Raw genomic sequence first — 26,276 nt, 5'->3', positions numbered from 1 at the left:
TACCTTTTTCCATTATGGTCGCAGTGATTTTCCAGCAAAGTTGGTCTCCATGTAATCTTGCCTACCCATATAAAAGTATTTTAACATTGTAAAACCACTCCTTGAAAGCAATAAAGCTGCACTGTGTTAATTCGCAACTTATATTCATGTAAATAAACCACATAAGGAAAAGGCGGATTTTCAGCACTGACTTTTATGTAAAAAAGAACATAATACAAAAGTTTCAGTCCCACCTGACCAAATCCACCAGAAGGACAAATGCATCTGTAATGTATTCCTTTGAATTCCCACCATTACGGGCTAAATGAGACCGATTTACACAGCAAACTATACATTGGCTTGTCACTCCACATGAATGACACACAACTGTCATCCATCGCCCACTGAAAATATACACTCCCATTCAGGAGGATACATCTATAGGACATGCAATTTTGCAGCCGTTACACCAGTACAGGGATCTTCAGTGTTAAAACTGTCCTCATACACTGGTGTGGAGAACCATGAAGGTTCAAGACACAATACATCATATTTGTACACAGGAATAACTGGTTATTTTTCCACTATGTGTTGTGTGCGCCCATTTACAGGGGAGATCCGTAGTCCCATCGTTCCCACAAACAAAGTGGACTCTGTCCAACTTGTGTGGCAAAATTCCTGAACAGAACATCAGCACTTAATGGTTCACAGTACTTCAGGATTGCCTCCAGAAATTTCAGAAATCAATGAAACACTGGTGTTCTAGTGAAGTCCAAGCCACGTCTGTCCCAAAACAATCTGGTTTTTAAGGGAGCTGGTGGAAAAGGTTGAGTCTACCAATATCCACACCCTCTATACATTCAAAAACCTGTAATTATTCAGAATGGGACAAAGGCCTAGTCTGCACAACAATGTCTGGGAGGGTTGTACATTCACCCTGCTAACAATACATACTTGACTGCATGTGTGAGCTTGACCACAAGTCATTGGGTTTATTTCTCATTACAAAAGAGCAGTTGAGTTCATAGCAATCACATATTTAAACCATTCAGATAAAAGCCACTCATAATGTCACTTGACGCACAGGACAAAATGGCCGTTGAATAATTAAACTGTGGGGGTTTCCATGGTAACTCAACCCACTGGTGCCACTCTTTGTTGGTCCAGGAGGACAGGGATGGGAGAAATGCACCCGTGTCTCCATTGGTCGCCACTACTACTGATGTCAGAATTTGTGACTGCATGCACACGCTTGTGTGTGCATGAATGAATATTTGTAATGCGTGTCAATGCCCATCTCTACTTGTATGCAGAGCACACATCTTTTTTTTTTTTTTTTAAATGTCTCCTGTCACTCAGAGGTCTCGGCATCAGAGGCAGACTTCTGCGAGGGCTCCACTTCGAGGTGCACCTCCCGCACGGTGAGGATACGGGTGAGCATGGTCTCCATGGTGCTGTCCTCCAGCGGTACAGAGGAGTACCACAACGGACTGTTGGGCACACAGGAGCGCTCTGGCTGCAGGTAGAACAGGTCTGTGCGCTGTTTCACAGAATCTGAGCTGGAGGGGGTGGAGTAACAATCAGTCATCACAGTCGAATGTGCATATTGAGAAAGAGAGAGAGTGAGACTAAAGCCGCGTTTCCACCAAAATTACCCGGAACTTTCAGTCCCAGGAACTACTTTACCAGGAACTAAAAGGTTCCTTCAGCCAATGGTTGTCTGCGTTTCCACCGGGGTCTAAAGTACCGCGAAGATTAGGCAAATTAGCCCACTGACGTTGTCGTCGGTCCATCTGTCATATGATTTCTTCTGTAACCCCATACTACCACCGAAGTAGCCTACATTATTTTCTAATAACCGGGACAGCCCGGAGGGGTTTATTCCACTTATATACAACGGGTTACCAACAATGACTATATATGGTTACTTTTGTATTTATTGATTTTCATATATCCTCTCAAACACATTCATTAACAGCAGAAAACATGCACACATTGTAAACAATTTGCTGTTTTATTACTTTCTCGTCGTCAATTCCATAGAGGCTAATTGCAAAATGACAAGAATAGAACGAAAACTCGGACTTGCGTGAAAATGTAAATTAGTAGTGGCACAGCCACCGTTTGCTTTCCTTCGAAGTTACTGCTAGCCGAGCAGCGAAGTGTGCCCTCCAGATGCGAACCATGCACCATAAATGAGTCCATAGTCTTCCTGGTCTTTTCGTGGAATTGAAAAATGGCAGTAAAATTGAGTAAAATTACGGCAGTCTGAAAAAGCTAAAGCGAAGATTACTAGAATTAACCTGTTATTTTACCCGGATAAAAAGTGCGGAAGGTGATTTCCAGTTTGCTTGTACTGTATCACCAATGTTAATTATGCAGAACTACCGCATACCTCACATAACTGTATCAAACGTTTTGAGTCAATTACAACGGGCTAACAAAGAAAATCCGGAAGAAAATATTCAGCAACCGAATTAATCCGTTTGAATGTTTTGGTAGCCTACGTAATATGCTGTCCCAGCACGAATGCTTAGCATTTTATAAAACGAATACTAAAGCAAGAAAAGAACAGAAGAGCACACGTTATAATTCCAAGACGTTGACAGGTTATAACCAAAAGTAGGCTACTGCGCCGCATAACGTCAAATCAAACTTGTAAGTTATTATGAAAATAAATTGGTTTGCCGCTGCATATTTTCAAACATGGCGGTTAATGGCGGAAAATAAATACAACACAAATGCTACGAGTACTCGACCAATCAGAAATGTTCAGCGCTGCAAGCTCCACCCAAAAGGTTCCTGTTCTTTCGGAAAGTACTACCCCCCGAGCAGGAACGTTTTGGGGGGTAAAACAAAGCCCCCAGAACTAAATTTAGACCCTAGTTCCTGCGGTGGAAACGCACTGAGTTCCTCAAAAGGTTCCTAGTTCCGGGGTATAGTTCCTGCGGTGGAAACGCGGCTTAAGTGTGTGCGTGTGTGCATACATGTGCGTGTGAGACAGATAAAAAAGGTGAAACTCACCACTTAGAAAGGTAAAACTCATAAAGTCTAACGGGACAGCGCAGGGGGTTTTCTGTATTCTCTGGCATCTCCAGCACTTCGTCTTCTGGCTCATCCTCCTTTTTCCTCTTTGCAGGCACCACCGCCTTCTCAGCTGTCACAGGAGACAGAAGTTAGTCATGGGCTCTGGCACAAATACACATACATGCACTGTCATGGGCACAGGCACAAACACACATACATGCACTGTCATGGGCTCAGGCACAAACACACATACATGCACTGTCATGGGCTCAGGCACAAACACACATACATGCACTGTCATGGGCTCAGGCACAAACACACATACATGCACTGTCATGGGCTCAGGCACAAACACACATACATGCACTGTCATGGGCTCAGGCACAAACACACATACATGCACTGTCATGGGGTGGTGAGGGCCATGACACAATTCCCAGAATGTCGGTATCTGTTAATAAGCCCAGAAAGGATGTGCAGCAATAATCACTTCCATTCCTCAAAGCCATCAAACAGACATGGGAGGGGAAATCAAGCAGCCCATCCCATAGGACAGCTGGCTGTGGACCCATATACAAAATCTCCTGTGAGGCCAGGGGTTCATAGAGTAAAAACAGTGACGACTCACTTACTCAACGCTTTGAGCACGCTTACACACGGTTACCTGAATTTGTGGGTTCCTTGGGCGCGGGGGGGTAAAAGCGCAGGAAGCTGGTTTTGCGGTTGTTCTTCCGGGTCTTGGTGCACCGCATCAGGTGGGCAAAGGAGAGGCGGCGTTGCAGAGCGACGGTCTTCATGCGGAAGAGCTTCGCACTGAAGAAGAGCAGTGTGTTGAGCAGCACGATGGGGGAGTAGGCCCCCAGCTGCTTACACTCCCACAAGTACTCCTCCTCCACACGGGAACACAGGTAACCTGGAGACCAGACAGACAGGTCAGCACACAGATTACTGTACACACCAAGCAGCCCACAGCACTGAGCGTGGCACATGGCACTGCTGTTACTGCACGGTGGAGCACTCCATTACAGCACCGCTGTCTGCAGCACAGCCAGCTGCCACTCAAGATGAGGACCGTGTGTGCTTCTCACCGCTGGGCAGTACAGTGGGCTTCCAGTCCTTGAGGAGTCTGGTGATCTCCGCGGTGAATTTGCCGTAGAACAGGTCAGTGAAAATGTTCTCCAGCCGCCCGTTCTCAAACAGGTGCTGAGGAGAGGGGAGAGGGACAGGGAGGTGACCCAGCGCTCGCACCCCGACACGCGCGCGGTGAAACGAGCTCGGGCTTGCGTCGGCGCGTGAGGGGCGCGCAGTACCTGCTGGATGCCCAGGCAGAGGTAGAAGATGCTGTCCGGGGTGTAGGGCTCGCCGTTGGGCCGGCGCACCTCGCCGATGAAGCGGCACAGGCCGTAGCTGAGCTCCGCCGTGCTGCACTGCAGCAGGTCCTCCTTCAGCACCATGGGCCGCGCTGAGGGAGGGACAGGCACAGGACGACCGCCAGAGACCAGCACGTTACTACAGTGTCTGAGTACGCGCGCATGACTGCATGGAAGAACGCGTGTGTGACTCACCGCCGAATCGGGGCTTCTCCACGTCAGGCTGCGTGCTCCTCCACTGGACCCAGGTTTTCCAGGCATTGACCCCGTACTGGTGGTGCAGCCTCAAACCGCCAGCAGGGGGCGGAGCATCGCGCGGCTGGCCTGCTGCTGCTGCTGCTGCTGCCGCTGGACTGGACCGCTTTCGACCCTACAGACACACACACGTGCACCGGGTGAGAGATGCTTTTGGGCTATCGAGCCGGGGGGGGCGGGGAGGTACCAAGCGATCGGTTGGGTGGGGCAGTGCCAATTCGTACCCTCTTCCTCGGTGGGAAGCCATCTCGAGCCCTCCTTCGAACACGAGGTTTCAAAGGCGACGCCTCGCTGTCCTCTGCCGGGGCTGTCGAATGGTCCGAGGACTCTGAAGATAACAACAGCGTGATCTCAGAGGGGCAGCACTGAGCAACACATCACCCCAACCAGCATTTCTGCAGCAGTACTAAGCACTGGACAGCAATCCATAAGAAAACGCTATTTCCACTTTGCCGTCTGTGGAGAGTTTCAGTGAAATACACTGGAATCAACATGTTGAGGCATTAATATCAGTGCTTACCAGCTGAAGAGGAAATATAAACGTAATTTACAGGATCCTTTGTGCAGAATGCTCTATCTAAGAATGAGTGTGAGAGTACACAGAGTACGTTAGCGCTGTTAGCATCACTGTGCGTACGTGGTGGGATGAGCATCAGCCTCAGCCTGGGTTAAAGCATCACAGGGGTGAGCGTGAGAAACCGATGACTATGGGAAAGCTTCATGAACTCCATAAACACTGTAGCATCCCACAGGAACCAATCAGAATACTATTTTATCCACAGCAAAATGCTGCAGTTGGCCCAAATCAGTGAGTCCCTGACCGCACATAGCCGAAGTGTTTGGTATGACAGTCAGCAAGAAGAAAAAAAAAACATATTTTAAATCACCAACTGTGCACCAACAGTACAGAAGGAGAGTGGGAAAATGAATATGAATCAGGTGTGGATTTCACAGCCAGGGAAACTCACCAAAGGGGAAGTCGGCCTCCAGGTCCAGCTGGGATGGGGGTGAGGGTGTGGCAGGTGTGGGGGCTCCGTCCTGGTCAGGAGCGCGGCCGTGTTTGTGGGCAGTGGTGGCGAGTTCATCCTCCCAGCTGTGAGGCGTGGACACGGCCTCTGACTCCAGGTCTCCACTGTAGGAGCTGCCCTGATCTGAGGGGCATTACAGTTTAAATATTCAATTATTCAAAGTTACCCAGCCCAGAAAAAATAAAAAAAAAATAAAAAAAAAAAATATATATATATATAAAACAAAAACTCCAATATCATTCATAATTCAAACACCAGCACGATAAGCAGTTTCAAGCAGCACCCAAAATAGTGACCATATTCAGTGGTACAGAGGCAAAGACTGGAATCACTAAAGCCGCCTGTGAGCCCGCCCCCCTCCCACTCCCTCTCTACCTCCGTGAGAGAGGGGCTTCTCCTTCTCCTCGTCCTCCTCCGCCAGCAGGTCGGCCATGAGGATGAGGTCGGCCTCGTAGGGGTTGGAGGGGATTTTGTTCTTGATTTCCTGGATGGTCTCCACGATGCGCTCGGCGCTGTCCAGCGTGGTGGGCAGGAACATGGGCACCGGGACCTGGCAGGCAAACGGGAGGGTCACATGAGCTGAAGGGAGAGAGCGGGGCCCTGAGATCAGAGAGGGATGAGAGAGATGGGGAACGGACAGCCACGACTCCCAAAGCCAAACGCAGGCGGACGCACGTTAATCAAGAGGCAATCACAGCGCTGAATCATGATTGGCCAAAGCCGCGATACAGCCCCGCCTATTACTGTGTATGAAGCTACTGTAACTACAGCAGTTTAGAGGCACTAAACTAAACTGTAGCTACAAAATGCCACTGAGAATGATTCCCATTACCTATAACGTTACCATGTCATACCACAAACCTGTCAGTCAATCCCTGACTGCAAGACACACCTGAGTGGTTATCACATTCATCACTAGAAAATGCTATTTCAAGTGAAGGTAAAAAAAATCCCCCAAGAGAGCCTTCTGCAACAGTTCTTCTGTTTTGCGTGGATACGGCTGCAGTTAGGAGCAGCCAGAGCCAGTCCGCGTGCCTGGGCGGGGGCGAGGAGACGGGCAGCGTACCGGGACGGGCAGGCCCAACGCAGACGGGGTGTACTGGGTGTACATGTGCAGGGGCACGGGGATGAAGACGGGCACAGGAACGGGCAGCACGATGACTCTCGGGAAGTTCTCCTCTGCAGGCGGAGAGACGGGAGAACATTAATGAGAGCAGATGGCAGCAGCGTGAGCATGATTGCGATCATCAGGGAGCCACCGTGCCCTGTAGAGTGTGTGTGTGTGTGTGTGTGTGTGTGTGATGCGAGTGTGTCTGTGTCAGTTTCTGTTTTACCTATAAGTGTCTGCGCTGCATGCGTGTGTGCGTGTGTATAGCCGCGTTTCCACCAAAATTACCCGGAACTTTCAGTCCCAGGAACTACTTTACCAGGAACTAAAAGGTTCCTTCAGCCAATGGTTGTCTGCGTTTCCACCGGGGTCTAAAGTACCGCGAAGATTAGGCAAATTAGCCCACTGACGTTGTCGTCGGTCCATCTGTCATATGATTTCTTCTGTAACCCCATACTACCACCGAAGTAGCCTACATTATTTTCTAATAACCGGGACAGCCCGGAGGGGTTTATTCCACATATATACAACGGGTTACCAACAATGACTATATATGGTTACTTTTGTATTTATTGATTTTCATATATCCTCTCAAACACATTCATTAACAGCAGAAAACATGCACACGTTGTAAACAATTTGCTGTTTTATTACTTTCTCGTCGTCAATTCCATATAGGCTAATCGCAAAATGACAAGAATAGAACGAAAACTCGGACTTGCGTGAAAATGTAAATTAGTAGTGGTACAGCCACCGTTTGCTTTCCTTCGAAGTTACTGCTAGCCAAGCAGCGAAGTGTGCCCTCCAGATGCGAACCATGCACCATAAATTAGTCCATAGTCTTCCTGGTCTTTTCATGGAATTGAAAAATGGCAGTAAAATTGAGTAAAATTACGGCAGTCTGAAAAAGCTAAAGGGAAGATTACTAGAATTAACCTGTTATTTTACCCGGATAAAAAGTGCGGAAGGTGATTTCCAGTTTGCTTGTACTGTATCACCAATGTTAATTATGCAGAACTACCGCACACCTCACATAACTGTATCAAACGTTTTGAGTCAATTACAACGGGCTAACAAAGAAAATCCGGAAGAAAATATTCAGAAACCGAATTAATCCGTTTGAATGTTTTGGTAGCCTACGTAATATGCTGTCCCAGCACGAATGCTTAGCATTTTATAAAACGAATACTAAAGCAAGAAAAGAACAGAAGAGCACACGTTATAATTCCAAGACGTTGGCAGGCTATAACCAAAAGTAGGCTACTGCGCCGCATAACATACAAGTTTGATTTGAAGTTATTATGAAAATAAATTGGTTTGCCGCTGCATATTTTCAAACATGGCGGGTAATGGCGGAAAATAAATACAACACAAATGCTACGAGTACTCGACCAATCAGAAATGTTCAGCGCTGCAAGCTCCACCCAAAAGGTTCCTGTACTTTCGGAAAGTACTACCCCCCGAGCAGGAACGTTTTGGGGGGTAAAACAAAGCCCCCAGAACTAAATTTAGACCCTAGTTCCTGCGGTGGAAACGCACTGAGTTCCTCAAAAGGTTCCTAGTTCCGGGGTATAGTTCCTGCGGTGGAAACGCGGCTTATGTGTGTGTGTGTGTGCGCTTTACTGGTCTGTGTCTCTGTGCTCTGTGCGTGTGTGCGTATGTGCATGTGTGTGTGCTTTACCGGTCTGTGTCTCTGTGCTCTGTGTGTGAGTGTGTGGGAGTGAGTGTGTGTGTGTGTGCGTGTGCGTGTGCGTGTATGTGTGAGTGTGTGCGTGTGTCTGTGTGAGTGTGTGTGTGCGCATGTGTATGTGTGTGCGTATGTGTGTGCGTGTGTCTGTGTGAGTGTCTGTGTGTGTGTGTGTGTGTATGTGTGCGTGTATGTCTGTGTGAGTGTGTGTGTGTGTGCGTGTGTGTCTGTGTGAGTGTGTGTGTGTATGTGTGCGTGTGTGCGTGTATGTCTGTGTGAGTGTGTGTGTGTGTGTGCGCGTGTGAGTGTGTGTGTGTATGTGTGAGTGTGTGAGTGTGTGTGTGTGTGTGTGTCTCTGTGTGAGTGTGTGTGTGTGTGTGTGTGTGTGTCTGTGTGAGTGTTTGTGTGAGTGTGTGTGTATGTGTGTGTGTATGTGTGTGTGTATGTGTGAGTGTGTGAGTGTGAGTGTGTGAGTGTGTGTGTGTGTGTATGTGTGAGTGTGTGAGTGTGTGTGCGCGCTTTACCGGTCTGTGTCTCTGTGCTCTGTGTGTGAGGCTTGCAGATGGTGCCCTTGTTCTGACTCATGGGTTTGCAGAGCAGAGCCTTGTTCTTCAGCACTCTGACGGGCGGGGCCGGGGGCAGCTTTAGGGCGTCCGTCTGTGTGCTGGCCTGCGAAAACCAGCACCAATATCACCACCACTAATATCACCGGCACCAATATCACCACCACTAATATCATCAGCACCAATATCACCACCACTAATATCACCAGCACCAATATCACCACCACTAATATCATCAGCACCAATATCACCACCACTAATATCACCAGCACCAATATCACCACCACTAATATCATCAGCACCAATATCACCACCACTAATATCACCAGCACCAATATCACCACCACTAATATCACCACCACAGCACCTTCACGGGAAATGTGTCTGTGCTCCCAAACGTGTGGATTCAACAAATCAAACACCACGTCATTCATCAAAACAAATCAAGCATAGATGCAGCTCAATCGCCCCCAAAACTGACCCACCCGCACTCCTGACACAATAAACAGACCAAAAAAACCTACATGTTCAATGACCTTCGCAGGAGTCACGGGAACAGCTCCTGAGAAGCAGAAAAAGCGGACTCCTTATCAAACAGTATTTTTACCGGTTATCTGTTCATATTACCACCTATCTGCTGTAACAGCTGACGGTAAGTACCTTGCTCACCCATTTCCAGTGTATTTCCAGCTACTGAGTTACTGATTTACAGAATTAACTAATCAGGCAATTCACAGATACCAATACACTTTATGGATTCCAAGCACGTAAAACAACAAAAGAATAATCACTGAGCTTAAAGCTTCTCTGCACTGATAATGAGACTGCTGCCATTTATGACAAGGAACAGTGACAGGATAGTGGACGTGTTCATTGATCACCTTGAAGGGCAGTGTTGGCATAGACCGTGGGCTGCCCAGTGGGGGCGCTGGCGAGCGAGACGACGTTGGCGATGACGGGCGTGGCCTCCTTGGTTGCGAGATTAGAGAGGGCTGGGATCTCCAGGCTGGCTGTAGGAGGCAGGGCAGGGGCAATAGCGACAGGTGCTAGGAAGAGAAAGAGTGGCTAAGAACAGCGGCCATGGCAAGCTGTGTGTGAACACGACCATGGAATGTTACAGGGCTGGATGGCCACTGAACACTGCGGCCACCAGTGAATTAAAATATATATATATTTCTTAAAAGGCTGTCCTTTATTATATAGATCTTAAGACAAAAGTACAAAAGCACAAAATTATAAAAACAACACGAATAATAAATGAAAGGTAGCGAATGGTCTTAAGGGGACCACACCCACAACAAAACAAGGTGAAATTTCTTGAAACAATGATACCAAATCAGTGCATAAAGGTAGCCTTGTAGCTGAAATGAAGCCCTTTATTTGGAGCCGTCCAACTGAATGAATCGGGTCACTGGATTCAGTGCTCAGGGCAGACGCGTGTCGCCGGTACCTTGCGTGGCGGTGCCCTGGGGCGCCGTGGCGACGGGCGTGGCTCTGGCCCGCGGGGTGCCGGTGCCCTGCTGGCTGCAGAACTGCAGCAGGCAGTGGAGGTTGCAGAAGTGCTTCATCTCCCCCAGCCACTTGAGCGACTCGATCAGCTTGCCCTGCCGCTTGCACGCGTCACACTTCGACATCTGAGGGGAAGGGAAGCACACAGCCTTCCTTTCAGACAGGGCCGAAAACCAACACCCACCAAATCACGCAGGACAACCTGCCACTCTGCCGTTTAAAATAAATAACCAAATAACTGAAACCCACATTTTTATTTTTAGGTAAAATCGCCGAGAGACCCAGTCGGTTGGTCCTGTAGAGGCACTTACTTGTTCATCACTTCTGTTCACTTTCACATACTTTGTGCGTGCAAACAGCTGGCTTTCTGGCTGAACTATAGAACGGAAATACTCAAGAACTCCTTTCGATAGCAGCTAAAAACTGCCAGCTAAAGATTTTGATTAGATCCAGCTCATGCCAGTGTGCACAGACAAAGAAGAGACCAGCACCAAATGATAATAATGCGGACAGAACACTGACATAATTCTGTCTAACCTTACGTTACATGATATTAACTATAAGCCTGCCATGACATTAATGACAAATTAATGACAAAGTAAGGACCTTTACAGATGGATAATGTTAAAATGTTACAGTAGAAGTGTTTTGGATGCTCTCCGAATTATTAAAATTATATCTTGGATCTGCTGTGTCCGATTTAGTTTAAAACATCTGTATGAACCCTGTGTAAATATTTTACATTTTGTTTAGCAATGTTACTTAATATTGAAAACAAGCTTTAAAAAAAAAGGCTAAGCCTATTCTTTAATAAATGATGAAGGAAGTGTTCTATTTCTCATTTTAAGTGGTTACTGCAGTGGGGAATGGTTGTTTTGTTTATTGAACTGAAGGAAAATTACAAAGGCAACCACCCTAAGGTGCAATTTCTGGCCGATAATGTTTTTCTTCAACCCGCCACCTTAACAGGTAAGCCACAAAATTCATTTTGGACCCTGGTTTAAGACTGAAACAGAGCACGGCCTCTGCCTTAAACAAACAGATTCGTGCAGATTTGTGATATGACTCAGATGGGCCATTCCAAACAGTGTTATAACAGTGGCCACACCAGTGTTGGCATTGTGCACACTATCTGCAGTATGTGAGACACACAAACCGCAAATATTGCAACGCCATTCACGTTGCTCCAATGTGCAACCACCATTGTGACAGGGAAAATTTCTGCTTCCTTAAAGACCCAAAATTGAGGAAACTGTGACAGTAACTTACGTCTGTGTAGTCATGTGAGCCAAAACACCTCCTGCTTTCATTCAGAGCCAGCCTGGATGACAATGTTCAGTAACTACCAGGCTAACGTTACTAATTAGCCAGCAAGGTTAGCACTAATTTTATTTATCCAAGTGCTATTAGCTCAATTAATGCAGAGCGTCAAAGTGACAATTTCAATTCCAATTAACGTGTTTTGCGGGGTACACCACCATGCTTTATAAGTTGCCATTCTTAAAAAGTGAAAGGTGTTGTGCAAATAAACTGGAGCGGTAATGGTGTCTGGGCAGTCTGCCTCCAGCCACAGTTATGGCCGCTGCACTATAATGGCCAGTGAAAAGATGCGCTTTCTCCATGTCGGCTCTACGTTTCCGCATCCTGTCGCTCAGTGCTGCATCAGGAGCCGTAATGGTCTCCGACACCACTGCAGCTGCGGACAGCGAGAGCCCTCGTGCTGGGCGCTTGTGAAACAGGGTCCTGCTGGAGGTCTGAGGGGTTCTAACCTGGAGGAAGAGCACGGTGTGGTGGGACATGCACTCGTCGCTGCAGAACTCCTCCAGCTTGCTGCCGAACTGGCTCTGGATGACCCGCTGGGACGTGTTGCTGCAGTAGGCGCAGGTCCGGCAGTGATTCCCCCAGCGCTTGGCCAGGTCGTGTTTGTAGAGCAGTTTACAGCCTGGGGCGTGGAAGAGAGACGGATGAAAAGACAGGCCCCCAATACATCTAATACACGAATGCTGTGCCTATTGTGGAAGATTTCACCAAAGAACAAACAGTCATAAACTTTAGACATCTACTGTAGGATTGTAGGCATCAGCCATTTTTTCTGTTCTGCATAGTGACAAAAAGATGAAAAAAAAAAAGGATTAATCATTTGGGTGAGAGATGGGGAGAAACCCACCTTCACTGCAGAAAGAGCAGTCCAGCTTGTTGATCTTTTTGACCTCTTTGACCACCTTGTCGATCTTGCAGTACTCGCAGCGAGCCATGACGATGTTGACCTTCTTAAACTCCTCAGAGCACGTCTTCCCACAGAACTGAACCATCTGACCCTGTGGGAGGAGCCATCTCAAACTCAAAAACCCAAACAGTTCCTGCCCTGGGCCACCACAAAATTTCGGCAGGCACAGGTTTCATTTGACATGCCAGCATGATTCAAAGAGTTGCAACTGGTGAACTGTCTGAATAAGTTCACTGTATTTTGCATTATGGACAAATTAGAAGCACCTAAGTTCCCATTGGGTTAAAACTGCACATTCCCTGGGGAAATGGCAGAAAGACAGACGAGGAACACATTCCTGCTGGACATGGCTAGCACGTTAGCGCGTGTGTTTGCATGAGCTTCAGAAACAGGTGGCTGAAACTGTACCTTGAACTCAAAAAGCTCAGGTTTGGAGGCAAAGAGGCGGTAGCAGTGCTTGCAGGAGAGCCGGATTTGCCCCCTCACGACGGGCTGTGATGGAGCAGGGGCAGGTGGAGCAGAGTCGGAGGTGGCAGCGCTGGTGACCACGGGTTGCGGCAGAGTCGTGGTGGTGGCCAGGACAGACGAGGGGACAACACTGAGAGGGCTCTGAGTGGAAGCCTTGTTGAACGCTGTCTGCTAGGAAAAAGATCACAACTGAATTAGCACTGAATTACAACCCGGTAGCAGCAAACCAAGTGAACTACTTTGTATATTCAGCTACAAGATATGTATTATATTATATACTTTTAATTGCTCGGCAGACCCTCCATTCACAGGGCAAATGACACAGGTCAATGTACATTTTACAAATTTAATTTAGACACTGCTGGATATTACACAGTCATAAGAAGTTTATACTTAGGATGAAGGGAGCGAGGATTTGAACTAGCCAACTTTGGGTTACCACTAAAGTTCCCTGGAAACCACGACACCCGGACGCCCAATAGCCCGGGCGAAATGCACCGAGCGGCCGAGTGGAAGGGAGGCACACCTGGAAGTTGATGACGCAGCCGTAGGAGCAGAAGTTGCGCATGGACCCGTCGGACATGGCCAGGTGGTACTGCGGCACCGCTGAAACTTTGCACTGGTTGCACGGCAACACCGTGCCTGCATTGACACACACGCCAGGCAGACGATGTGAATGGTGTGCGGGACGAGCTTGCATGGGAACACAGTGGGTCACAAATTTTAAGCTGCATTTAAACAAGACCAGGTCAAAACCTAGTATGTGGCTGGACCTAACACACGTCATCCGGCCGACCAATGGTGTAATTTCTTAACTCGGCCAACCAACTTCATCACTCAGTCACAGACATTCACGTTTGTAGGGCAGGCCCCGCTGTTGGCGTCCAGCCAAAAAGGCGTCAGACACATATTCCAATCCATTGCTCCGCATTTCATAGCGCCTCAGAGACAGATAGAATAATAATACATATTTCAAATAATAAATACGACATTGAGAAAAAAAGAAACAAAAAACGAAATATCAACTCGCCATCACTGCTACCTGCGTGCTGTGCGCAGAGTACCATATTATTTATTTCGACATTGGAAGACTACAGCATAAATTGCGTCTTTTGTTTATATTCAATATTAGTAATTGCAACGAGAAGCTGCAGCTGTAGACACAAGAAAGTTTGTTATATTATGGTAGCAACGGAACGAAGCAGACTATATACAGTATATATATATTTACCATCATTGTTTTATTATACCAGCGTGTTTTCACGCGTTTGCAGAGAAACTCAAATACGATCAATAAAAATAGTTTAGCTATTTCTCAGCATAATGACGGGTTCAAAGACTAAACGAACTCACCCGATATTGTCTTCAAATGGATCCATGCCAAAGAAAAGTAATTATTCATCCTCTCAAAAAGCTTTTACTAATGAACGTTTAGTAGCATGCACTCTGGCACTGTCTTCTATTGCTTCCCCAACCCTCCTCTAAAACCTAGTGTATGGCTGGACCTAACACACGTGATCCGGCCGGCCAATGGTGTAACTTCATCACTCACTCAGTCAGTCAGTCAGTCAGTCACAGACATTTGCGTTTGTAGGGCTGGCCCCACTGTTGCGGTCCAGCCAAAAATAATACATCTGAATTCAGGAAAGTACTGGAAACAAGTTTAAAAGTACTGAAATATATCTGAGGATTGTATGAGTAAAGGAGTAAGTGAGTGTCTCTGTGTGACAGACTGTATGAGTAAAGGAGTAAGTGAGTGTCTCTGTGTGACCGAGCCTGTATGAGTAAAGGAGTAAGTGAGTGTCTCTGTGTGACAGACTGTATGAGTAAAGGAGTAAGTGAATGTCTCTGTGTGACAGACTGTATGAGTAAAGGAGTAAGTGAGTGTCTCTGTGTGACAGAGACTGTATGAGTAAAGGAGTAAGTGAGTGTCTCTGTGTGACAGACTGTATGAGTAAAGGAGTGAGTGTCTCTGTGTGACAGACTGTATGAGTAAAGGAGTAAGTGAGTGTCTCTGTGACAAAGACTGTATGAGTAAAGGAGTAAGTGAGTGTCTCTGTGACAGAGACTGTATGAGTAAAGGAGTAAGTGAGTGTCTCTGTGACAGAGACTGTATGAGTAAAGGAGTAAGTGAGTGTCTCTGTGTGACAGACTGTATGAGTAAAGGAGTAAGTGAATGTCTCTGTGTGACAGACTGTATGAGTAAAGGAATAAGTGAGTGTCTCTGTGTGACAGAGACTGTATGAGTAAAGGAGTAAGTGAGTGTCTCTGTGTGACAGACTGTATGAGTAAAGGAGTGAGTGTCTCTGTGTGACAGACTGTATGAGTAAAGGAGTAAGTGAGTGTCTCTGTGACAAAGACTGTATGAGTAAAGGAGTAAGTGAGTGTCTCTGTGACAGAGACTGTATGAGTAAAGGAGTAAGTGAGTGTCTCTGTGACAGAGACTGTATGAGTAAAGGAGTAAGTGAGTGTCTCTGTGTGACAGAGACTGTATGAGTAAAGGAGTACGTGAGTGTCTCTGTGTGACAGACTATACGAGTAAACGAGTGAGTATCTCCGTGTGACAGACTGTATGAGTAAAGGAGTAAGTGAGCGTCTCTGTGTGACCGAGCCTGTATGAGTAAAGGAGTAAGTGAGCGTCTCTGTGTGACCGAGCCTGTATGAGTAAAGGAGTAAGTGAGTGTCTCAGTGTGACAGACTGTATGAGTAAAGGAGTAACTGAGTGTCTCTGTGTGACAGACTGTATGAGTAAAGGAGTGAGTGAGTGTCTCTGTGTGACAGGTTTGGAAAGCATGAAAGTACCTGAGGTGCTGGCAGACTGCACTTTGTGAGCAGTCACACAGCTGGTGTTGCAGAAGAGCTCCGTCTTGCCGTGAGAGGTGACGTGCTCCACCATCTCAGCCGAGGAGCGCAGCGTGCGACATATCGCGCAGGGAGTCACCTTAACACTCTTCTGCGAGAGAAAACAGAGTTCTTTCCTTTTAATTCACATTTCATAAAAAACAACATTCTAAAGATTTTTTTTCTGTGTGAGAGGGGTCCACACTGAATTTCACAGAAAGGCGGGGTCACTTGAAATGAATACATTTAATTTGTGAATCTTTCAACCAGTTGCCCTAAAGGGATTTACACAGCTGAGCACATACCACATAACAGGCAAATTCGAAATGAAAATTTAAATCTTACATCTTATATAGTGAAGTAATTATATTTCAGAGATGTCTAGGCTGAAGGAGCAAAGGCCCCATCTTCCGTTTTACTGAGACGAGTCCGAGGGACCAGCTTGTTTTGTGACTTGGCTACCTTTAAAACAAGACCAAAGCCAAAGAACACTCAAGGTCTTCACCCGGGTAACTTCAACAGCTAGCCCAAAAGGAGGAGCTGGACCACACAGCGCTTTGCAATAAGCAATTTTAATGTAAAGAGGAAGCTGAGAGTTCAGTGTCCACAACTCCTTCCTCAGAGATGAAAGAGCGGTCAGCTCAGTTGGGAGATTCCTTCAGCAGAAATCATAGCAACACCACAGAGTGCTGGTGTGTGGCTACGAGGGAATTTTCAGATGGGGTTCACAGACGTGCCCGTCTCTCACCATTTTGTAAGCGGTGACGCAACTGGGGCTGCACAGCTTCTTGTTGGCGCCCTCTATCTGCAGCACGTGGCAGTGGCCGTTCCCGCTGTAGCAGTAACCCCCGCAGTTCTCACAGCAATTCATGGTCAGGTTGTTGGAGAATCGGAAGCGGGTGAAGCAGGAGTCACTGCACAGCTTGTGCACCGTTCCCTGGTAGTTAACCTCATGCCGAATCTGAAGGGAGCAGCGGGAGGGGAGGAAGAGGAATGCTTTCATTTTTTAGAGTGGCAGCAGGCATTCTTGACACACCGCATTTTCAGTCTGTTTTCTAATAAAAATACACCTTATCTTATAGACCTTCTCCCACCAGAAGATAAGGGCACTGCCACACTCTGCCAGATACAGATACACCCAGCCTGGCCTCTCACACACACGCACGTGCATGCACGCAAACCCATACGCACGCACGCACACACACATGCATATACACACACACATGCACGTGTATATATATACATACACACATGCGCACACACACACACACACATGCATATACACAGGCGCACGCACATGTATATATATATATATACACACACGTATACATATACATGCACGCACACACATACGCACGCACACACATGCATATACACACACACATGCACGTGTATATATATACATACACACATACGCACGCACGCACACACACATGCATATACACACACATGCACATGCATATACATGCATATACACACGCACACACACGCGCACGCACATGTATATATATATATATATATACACACACACGTATATATATACATACACGCACGCACACATGCACATGCTTATGCACACACACACACACACACACACACACCCACGCACACACAGTCCCTGCCCCCACCAATCCCACTGAGACTTACAACGGCCATATTGTTGCACACGCTGCACTTGATGGTCACGCCCTCGGAGGACAGCGTGGAGACGGCCGTCTTCCTCTTAAAGTCAAAGGAGGACAGGCAGGACTGGCTGCAGAAGTCCTTGACTGTCCCAGCCATGTCCACAGGAGCGATGATCACATCCTTTGGGTTCTCAATGTCCCTGTAGAAATGGAGAACACAGGAGTGCGACGCAGGTTACTGGTAATTGGACAGGAAAGCCAAGGGACACAGAGAACAGGTGACAGAGTGAGACCAATGCGAATGTCAGACAATTTACTACGTAGGTAAATTTACTATAGCCGCGTTTCCACCGCAGGAACTATACCCCGGAACTAGGAACCTTTTGAGGAACTCAGTGCGTTTCCACCGCAGGAACTAGGGTCTAAATTTAGTTCTGGGGGCTTTGTTTTACCCCCCAAAACGTTCCTGCTCGGGGGGTAGTACTTTCCGAAAGTACAGGAACCTTTTGGGTGGAGCTTGCAGCGCTGAACATTTCTGATTGGTCGAGTACTCGTAGCATTTGTGTTGTATTTATTTTCCGCCATTAGCCGCCATGTTTGAAAATATGCAGCGGCAAACCAATTTATTTTCATAATAACTTCAAATCAAACTTGTATGTTATGCGGCGCAGTAGCCTACTTTTGGTTATAGCCTGTCAACGTCTTGGAATTATAACGTGTGCTCTTCTGTTCTTTTCTTGCTTTAGTATTCGTTTTATAAAATGCTAAGCATTCGTGCTGGGACAGCATATTACGTAGGCTACCAAAACATTCAAACGGATTAATTCGGTTGCTGAATATTTTCTTCCGGATTTTCTTTGTTAGCCCGTTGTAATTGACTCAAAACGTTTGATATAGTTATGTGAGGTATGCGGTAGTTCTGCATAATTAACATTGGTGATACAGTACAAGCAAACTGGAAATCACCTTCCGCACTTTTTATCCGGGTAAAATAACTGGTTAATTCTAGTAATCTTCCCTTTAGCTTTTTCAGACTGCCGTAATTTTACTCAATTTTTACTGCCATTTTTCAATTCCACGAAAAGACCAGGAAGACTATGGACTCGTTTATGGTGCATGTTTCGGATCTGGAGGGCACACTTCGCTGCTCGGCTAGCAGTAACTTCGAAGGAAAGCAAACGGTGGAATTTACATTTTCACGCAAGTCCGAGTTTTCGTTCTATTCTTGTCATTTTGCGATTAGCCTATATGGAATTGACGACGAGAAAGTAATAAAACAGCAAATTCTTTACAACGTGTGCATGTTTTCTGCTGTTAATGAATGTGTTTGAGAGGATATATTAAAATCAATAAATACAAAAGTAACCATATATAGTCATTGTTGGTAACCCGTTGTATATAAGTGGAATAAACCCCTCCGGGCTGTCCCGGTTATTAGAAAATAATGTAGGCTACTTCGGTGGTAGTATGGGGTTACAGAAGAAATCATATGACAGATGGACCGACGACAACGTCAGTGGGCTAATTTGCCTAATCTTCGCGGTACTTTAGACCCCGGTGGAAACGCAGACAACCATTGGCTGAAGGAACCTTTTAGTTCCTGGTAAAGTAGTTCCTGGGACTGAAAGTTCCGGGTAATTTTGGTGGAAACGCGGCTTATGTTTATAATTCAGCTAGAACCCCAGAAAAAATAAAAAGCCTGCTAAACCTGAGGCAGGTATAGATTACTCAAGCACGGTCAGGGAAGGACACAGATGAAGATTTGAGAGACTCATCCGAGGCAGGCGAGACTGAGAGGAGACTCGTGTTGGGCTCAAGCTGAAGCGGGACAGACGGACACTCACTTCAGGCAGTAGTGGCAGGTCTTCTTCAGCACGGACTTTATGGTGGGCAGAGTGTAGCTTGTGAGGCAGATGGTGGAGCAGAAGAGCTGAGAGGAGCCTTTGCGCTGGTAGGCCGTCTGCCCCTTCAGAAGGACCTTCTTACAGCCCGAGCAGGACACCCGCACCGAGGTCAGAGGGGGCGCTGGGGCGAGGTTAGGGGCGAGGTTAGGGGCGGGGTTAGGGGCCGGAGGCGTGGTCAGACTGACCATCTTAGGGGGAGCCGCCTCCTTCACAGGCTGGGCAATGGAAACTGGGACTGAAAGAGAGGGAAGAGAGACTGCCATGGGAGTGTGGGGCGCAGAAGAGGTTTACAACAAAGGGGACGAGGCGACTGGAGCTGGAATTTTCTCAAGACCCAAAAGCTCTGTTCACTTGGAAAGCACCGGAACAAACCAACCCACAATGGACAGGGGAGTCTCGTGAGCCTTCTCCCCCCCCACTCATCCACCTCTCCCACAACCCTTTGCTCTCCTGTACGACTGTCCCACAAGCCCTCACCTCCTGGTGCCGCATTTCCTCCCACAGAGAACACAGCGCTGATCTTCAGTTCCTCCGGCGTCTTGTGCTGCAGGCCAAACTCCTATAGATGTCAATGGAGAAAAAAAACCATGTAAGCAGAGCGTGTTTAAGCTTCAGAAACAGTATGCAGAATGTCCATTTTCAGGTAGTTAGCAATAACCACAAAGTGGGTGAATCCATTTTCTTCCACATATGTCACCCTTCAAGGTAAGATTTAGAAATGTAATGCTGAAAGTTCCATGCCAATTCAAGAAAATATTTTTTTTTCATTAAGCAAGCAGCCAAAGAGCAACCCAACAGGCAACTCCATCAAGGTCAACGCACCGCAGCCCTAGACTGACCTCTGTGGTGTCGGGTTCATCCTTGATTCCCCCTGGGGTACTCTGGGGGACAAGGGCATGGTCATACTCTTCGTCCACTGGTTCATCCTTAATCTTCACAGGTGGGGAGTCTGACACTGTTTGCGAGTCCCTCATCTCAACTTCCTGCTAAATGAGAAAGAAAAGAGTCCGAGTCTGGGTTGAGATTGTGTTGTGTGAACCACTGCCTTTACTAATTTAAGCAAGAGTAAAGGCAGACTATGTTATTTTTTACAACGTATATCAGTAAAGAAAACTAAATTCTGGCTATGTGAATTTGTGCCTCGTGTTCACTCAACATACAAGATCCTATACATGAATTTTAAAGCGGTAGAATACATGATTGTTCCAGTTTTTTAAACACTGGAGCAAAATCGTGCATTGAGTGGTACCAGGCTCAATTATAGGGACCCCCCCCCATTATAGGACAAATGCTATGAACACTGTCTGAGAATAACAGGATTGAAAAAACGTCTGCCACTGCTGTACAGCATCTCCCTCCAGAAGGACAGAATTGCTCAGTGACGCTCCTTAGTCACGCAAACAGAGGCAAACCAAAGCACCCTGCTGAATAAATTAAACAAGACTGATAAACAGATTTACACCCACCTCTCACACACACACACACACACACAAAATCATTTATCATTTAACACAAAATCCTTTTGGAGCCACATTTATCTGGTTTCTGTTCAAAACATGAATACAATGAATACACACATATCCTGTATGCACCTCCTGCATCAGTTGTGGGATATGCCCCATTTGTTTAGGCAGCCAAAGACCATGCTTTTACTGCACATGCCCAGTACAGCCACGCTGAGGTGAAGGGGAGGATACTCACACAGGGCTCGTCTACCGGTTTCCCTCTTGCTTCTGTCTCCGTCTCCTGTGGTTTTGTTCTATCTGATAAGACATGAAGAAAAGTTTTGGATTCATATGCATGCATAAGATGCCCACCACCATGTTGATTCAATATGTAAAAGGGCAGCATATTCCATGTAAACATTCAGAGTGACCAAAATGCGAGTGTGAGTTTAAAATCAATTAGAAATTTGTAGCACATTAAAATTCCATGTAAGGAGTGTTTAGTCTACAGTACATTTATTTAAGGGTTAATTAATATTTAAATTACTTATATTGACTTGTGGAAATAACAGAATCCCCACCTCCCCCTAGAGTGAACAAGCACTTGAATCCCACCAGGTAATCGTGCACTAAAAATTATTCAAATGCCCAGCGCTACTTTGGATGGCTGTCAACAAAAAACTTTCAGAGGGAAAACTTCGTTTTCTTAATGACCTGGCTACAGTAGGAGTGCATTATAGATTCTAAAAAAGTAGGCCGTACTGTGGATGGGGAGGGTTGAAGGTAATGGTGAAGAGGGTGGCTGTCTGTCCAGCGAAGGTCCAGCCACATCAATCCTGATACTGCCTGTGGACACACCACAGGCCTCCACTCGATCCAAAGAGTGCTCCTCAGCCTCTCTGGTTCTGAGATCTGTGGGTTCGAGATTGGAGGAGAACACATGGGAGATGATTACAACAGACAGTCAAGGTGAGGGGTGGAGTAGCTAGCTTGACAAACTACCTTCAAAACGGAAGCCTGACATTCTATTCAAAGTCCTTGTTGAAAGCATACAGATTTGTTCAGAAATCTCACCTGTGTCTTCGCCTGAGACCTGATCTTTCTTGCCGTCCATCTGTTGGTTGATCTGCATATCCTGACTCTTTGCCTGAGCATCTTTGCCTGCCGCTGTTTGCACATTTGTGTCCTTCTCCACATGAATTTCCGTGCTGGAGTTGTCCAGAGCAATGCTGGGCAAAGTGTCCATTTGGCATTCTTCCTCCGTGACCTGGACCATGGGGACCTGCTCCGACTCCTCTCCTGCACCAAGTCTCTCCTTCGGTTCGGTTGCTCGTTTTACCGCAGCCCCGCCCATCTCCTTTGAAGAAGAGGGCACACTGGGGAGCATGGCAAGGGATGCGGTCACAGGGAGACTGGCACTGTCCATCGCCTCTGTGGGTCTGCTGTCCTCCTCCGCCTCTGTGGGTCCGCTGTCCTCCTCCGTCTCTGTGGGTCTGCTGTCCTTCTCCGTCTCTGTGGGTCTGCTGTCCTTCTCTGTCTCTGTGGGTCTGCTATCCTTCTCCGTTTCTGTGGGTCTGCTGTCCTTCTCCGTCTCTGTGGGTCTGCTGTCCTTCTCCGTCTCTGTGGGTCTGCTGTCCTTCTCCGTCTCTGTGGGTCTGCTGTCCTTCTCCGTCTCTGTGGGTCTGCTGTCCTTCTCTGTCTCTGTGGGTCTGCTGTCCTTCTCCGTCTCTGTGGGTCTGCTGTCCTCCTCTGCCCTGCTGTCCTTCTCTTCCCTGCTGTCCCTCTCTCTGCCCGCTCCCGCGTCACCAACTAGTGGCTCCAAGATGCATCCTGCAATGTCCTTGCTCTCCACCTCGCCCTCCCCTATAGCCACTCCTGTTTTATCGCTGGCTTTTGAAGAAAGGGCAGGGTTGAGGACCATGGGTTTCATATCCTCCTCACTGTCATCCGTTTGCATCTCCACATCAGAAACTGAGAGAGAGAGGGAGCAGAGGGAGAAAAAGCAAGACAGTGATTGACTGAGGGACTGTGTGACAGAGTACAGGTAATGTGACTGAAATAAACAGGACAACAATCATGGTGTAGGGAAACAGAAAGAAAGATAAATATATACAAGATTGCTGCATTTAACTCTCTGTGCATGCAGGGCTCTACAATGCTCTCATTTCAGAGAATTTTCTCCTGAAAATTGATGTGTGCCAACTGGAAAAGTAATTTAGGAGCACATATAACTTACATGCATTAGTGTGCTCCAAAACTTTCAACTGAGGAGCACACGCCCCTTGGAAAAAGTGACTGCCCTAGAGCCACGGCAAGATACTGTGGGCCTGCCATTTCAGGCTGCCCACAGAGCTGCACACGGGGGTGGGGAGCTGGGCATACCTTCTTGTGTGGGTCCAGCTGGGGTGTCCAGAGTCTCTGCCATGAGCTGCAGAAAGTGAGACAGTCTCATTGCACTTATTTCACTACTCACCAGTTGCTCAAACTGACAATAGGACAGCGCTTTCAACAGGGAAACCATGACAGGGCACATTTCAAATGAAAGCTACAGCTTGAGCAGTTTCCACATGCAAACTCCATTAATAAGCAAAGTGAGCAGCAAGCGAGGAGGGCACCACCACCAAATGAACAGCATGAACAGTGCCATAAAAAAGTATTTGCCCCCTTCCTGATTTCCTCTATTACTGTATGTCACACTGAATGGTGTCAGATCTTTGAACAAAATGTAATATTAGACAAAGAGAACCTGAGAAAACACAAAACACATTTTTCAAATTATTTCATTTATTTAATGAAAATGTTATCAATCCCAAGAGTAAATGCTCTATTTAATTTACACCAGACCTAATGGGGCCCATGTCGTCCAAAAAGTTCTCTTTTGACTCGTCAGTCCATAGAACATTATCTCAAAATGAGTGGGGATCATCCAAGTGCCTTTTTGCTAATTTGAGACAAGCCTTGATGTTTCTCTTGGTTAGCAATGGTCTCTGCCTTGTTACTCTCCCATGAATCCCATTTTTGCCCGGTCTCTTTCTTATCGTAGAGTCATGAACACTGACCTTAGGTGAAGCTAGAGAGGCCTGCAGTTCATTGGATGTTCTTCTGGGATCTTTTGTGACTTCCTGGATGAGTTGTCGCTGTGCTCCCAGAGAAATTTTGGCAGGTCGGCCACTCCTGGGACGATTCACTACTGTTCCAAGTATTTTCCATTTGGCGATAATGGCTCTCACTGTGCTTCGATGGACTCCCACAGCCTCAGAAATGACTCTGTAACTCTTGTCAGACTGATATATTTCAATAACTTTTTTTCTCATCTCATGTGGAATATCCTTTGATCGTGGCATAGTGTGAATCTTGTAGAAACTTTGTGGTGATCACTTCACCCTGATGGTAAGGATGAATATGACTGAGGTTTACATTCAACAGGGCTGGCTGCAATCAAACCTGGCTGTGTTCAATCAGCTGAATCTAATTATGAATTAAATTTGGTTAATTGGTAGATTGATTAACTAAGAGGGCAATTATTTTTTACATGGGTGTTTGATATTTCATTAAATAAATGAAATAATTTTTTAATGTGTTTTGTGTTTACACAGTTTCCCTTTGTCTATTATTACATTTTGTCTAAAGATGTGAAACCATTCAGTGTGACAATTATTCAGTAATAGAGAAAATCAAGAAGGTGGCAAATATTTTTTCACGGCACTGTACCTTCTTACAGGCTTTGGACAGTGGATGACGACCACGGGCTCGCGCTCAGATTAAGGATCGGTGTTCCACGACTGACCATTGTGCTCCCCGCGCTTAACATACCCACACACTGGAACTGCTGCACGCACCACGTGGGGGAGGGGAAGCCGAAGGGTCTTGGACACCTCCATGCAAAATATATTAATAAACGACACTTTTATTCACAAAATTATAAATAAGAATGTCTGCAGAGTAAGGCGGCAACCAATAGTGTTATCCACGCACGACATATTGTACGCTAATGAACGGTATAAAACTTAAGTTAGCTAGCTGTACTATCGAAAACATGGTGAAAGTTCTAAGCTGGGCAACACTGGTAAACGGGTGGGTTCTGTTCTGCTATGTGGCCTGGAAAATAGCAAGCCAGGCATCCGTATTCCGCCATGCATATGATTTCGAATTATACTGAATGAATCGGTAACGTTACATTGCTTCTTCACATAAATGCACGATTGCCAAGTGGCCAGATAGTTTTTTGTGTCGGTGGGGGGCGTTAGTCGAATTTGGGGCAACTACATAGCTGCTCGGCAACCGCACGCATTTTCTAAGTCCTAAGGTTATGCACCAAATGCAGCAAGCTAATTAAAACATGACCTGTAATAAAACCACATGCACTCAGAGACGCTGACTACAGCTAGCTAACTTGTATGTTAGTAACATGTAAGCACATGGGCAACAGTTTGCTTGATATCCACTATGCAGTGACAATATCGTTCAGAGCTAGGTAATATTAAGCCCAATATCGAAATGCCCCGACTAACGTTACAGTTAACAGCCAAATAATATGTCAACTAAAAAGATTGACAATCTGGTGCTGTAACGTTTCTATTGTTATGCAGATAGAAATCCACCAACCTGATGCAAGACTCTACCTCACGTCTTATTTATGTAGAAGCAAGCTAAGCGTTCACATCGTTAGTTACCTAGCTAGCTTGCAGCGATTTTCTTAAACTTGGTTGGCTATTTTGCTAGCCATCATAACTGCATGTACGGGATGTAAACAGCACGCGCTACAGCAACCCCCGCCTGGCTGCTACTCACCTCGGAGTGCGTCGTGTTTTCGAATTCCGCCATGTTTACGTTCTCTGCACCCGAATCCCGCTGAAACACTCAGTGCCCGGAGTAATTCCAGCACCTTACTATGTACAACAAAGCTGGAATCCCGTTCAGGACTTCCGCACACCACGCACTCCCCCTTCAGAGGTAGGCGATAGAGCGGAGATAGGCGGTGATTTGCGAACTAGCGCTTCAAATCTTGGGCACCAACTGGAACACAACGCTTTTTGCTCAACCACTCTGTCTTTGGCTGGGTATCGGATAGCGGCGAACAAACGGGAGCCTCATAAGGGGCGATAGGTGCTATATTAAGTTTGTGGCTGCTTTGTGCTTACTTTAATTTGGCCTCTGCTAAACTGCAGCTTTCAACCTTACCCTCTTGCGCAGGCTCACTGGAACATCACGGGCAACTTACGCCTATGCCGCGCTTGGCA

General features: G+C 46.6%; 1 protein-coding gene across 9 annotated transcripts; it reads right to left on the bottom strand.

Annotated features, from left to right (window-relative positions):
• Positions 1-175: 175 nt before the first annotated feature.
• zmym4 (zinc finger, MYM-type 4) lies at positions 176-26,276 on the bottom strand. 9 transcript variants are annotated; one of them, XM_035429180.1, is made up of 31 exons: positions 25,828-26,276; positions 24,096-24,911; positions 23,419-23,464; positions 22,781-23,007; positions 22,111-22,726; positions 21,799-21,948; positions 21,293-21,354; positions 20,431-20,577; positions 20,069-20,150; positions 19,532-19,826; positions 17,710-17,887; positions 16,811-17,023; positions 16,024-16,174; positions 13,748-13,914; positions 13,162-13,392; positions 12,694-12,844; positions 12,296-12,468; positions 10,468-10,651; positions 9,899-10,063; positions 9,542-9,579; positions 8,979-9,123; positions 6,726-6,838; positions 6,035-6,209; positions 5,600-5,782; positions 4,856-4,959; positions 4,572-4,746; positions 4,317-4,468; positions 4,095-4,209; positions 3,671-3,919; positions 3,004-3,136; positions 176-1,538 (listed from the first exon to the last, which is right to left on the bottom strand). In XM_035429180.1, exons 2-31 carry the CDS (start codon positions 24,378-24,380, stop codon positions 1,331-1,333), a joined length of 5,313 nt encoding a protein of 1,770 aa, XP_035285071.1. In that variant the 5' UTR covers positions 24,381-24,911; positions 25,828-26,276; the 3' UTR covers positions 176-1,330. The 9 variants fall into 9 exon arrangements, with proteins under 9 accessions (XP_035285071.1, XP_035285066.1, XP_035285067.1 ...); XM_035429175.1 differs by having other exon boundaries at positions 22,111-23,007; positions 24,096-24,420; positions 24,748-24,911; XM_035429176.1 differs by having other exon boundaries at positions 13,162-13,389; positions 22,111-23,007.

The sequence above is a fragment of the Anguilla anguilla genome, chromosome 8 (assembly GCF_013347855.1).
Source record: "Anguilla anguilla isolate fAngAng1 chromosome 8, fAngAng1.pri, whole genome shotgun sequence".
Lineage (NCBI taxonomy): Eukaryota > Metazoa > Chordata > Actinopteri > Anguilliformes > Anguillidae > Anguilla > Anguilla anguilla.
Note: the sequence above shows the minus strand (reverse complement) of the source record. Positions and strands in the feature narration are given on the sequence as shown.

Coding starts and splice junctions, on each gene's coding strand:
- zmym4 (XM_035429175.1), bottom strand. CDS start 24,380: ATGCCACGATCAAAGGATATTCCACATGAGATGAGAAAAAAAGTTATT. Junction 21,949..22,110: donor GGTCTCAGGCGAAGACACAG/GTGAGATTTCTG, acceptor TCGAACCCACAG/ATCTCAGAACCAGAGAGGCT. Junction 4,960..5,599: donor GGAGGCCGACTTCCCCTTTG/GTGAGTTTCCCT, acceptor TGTTATCTTCAG/AGTCCTCGGACCATTCGACA.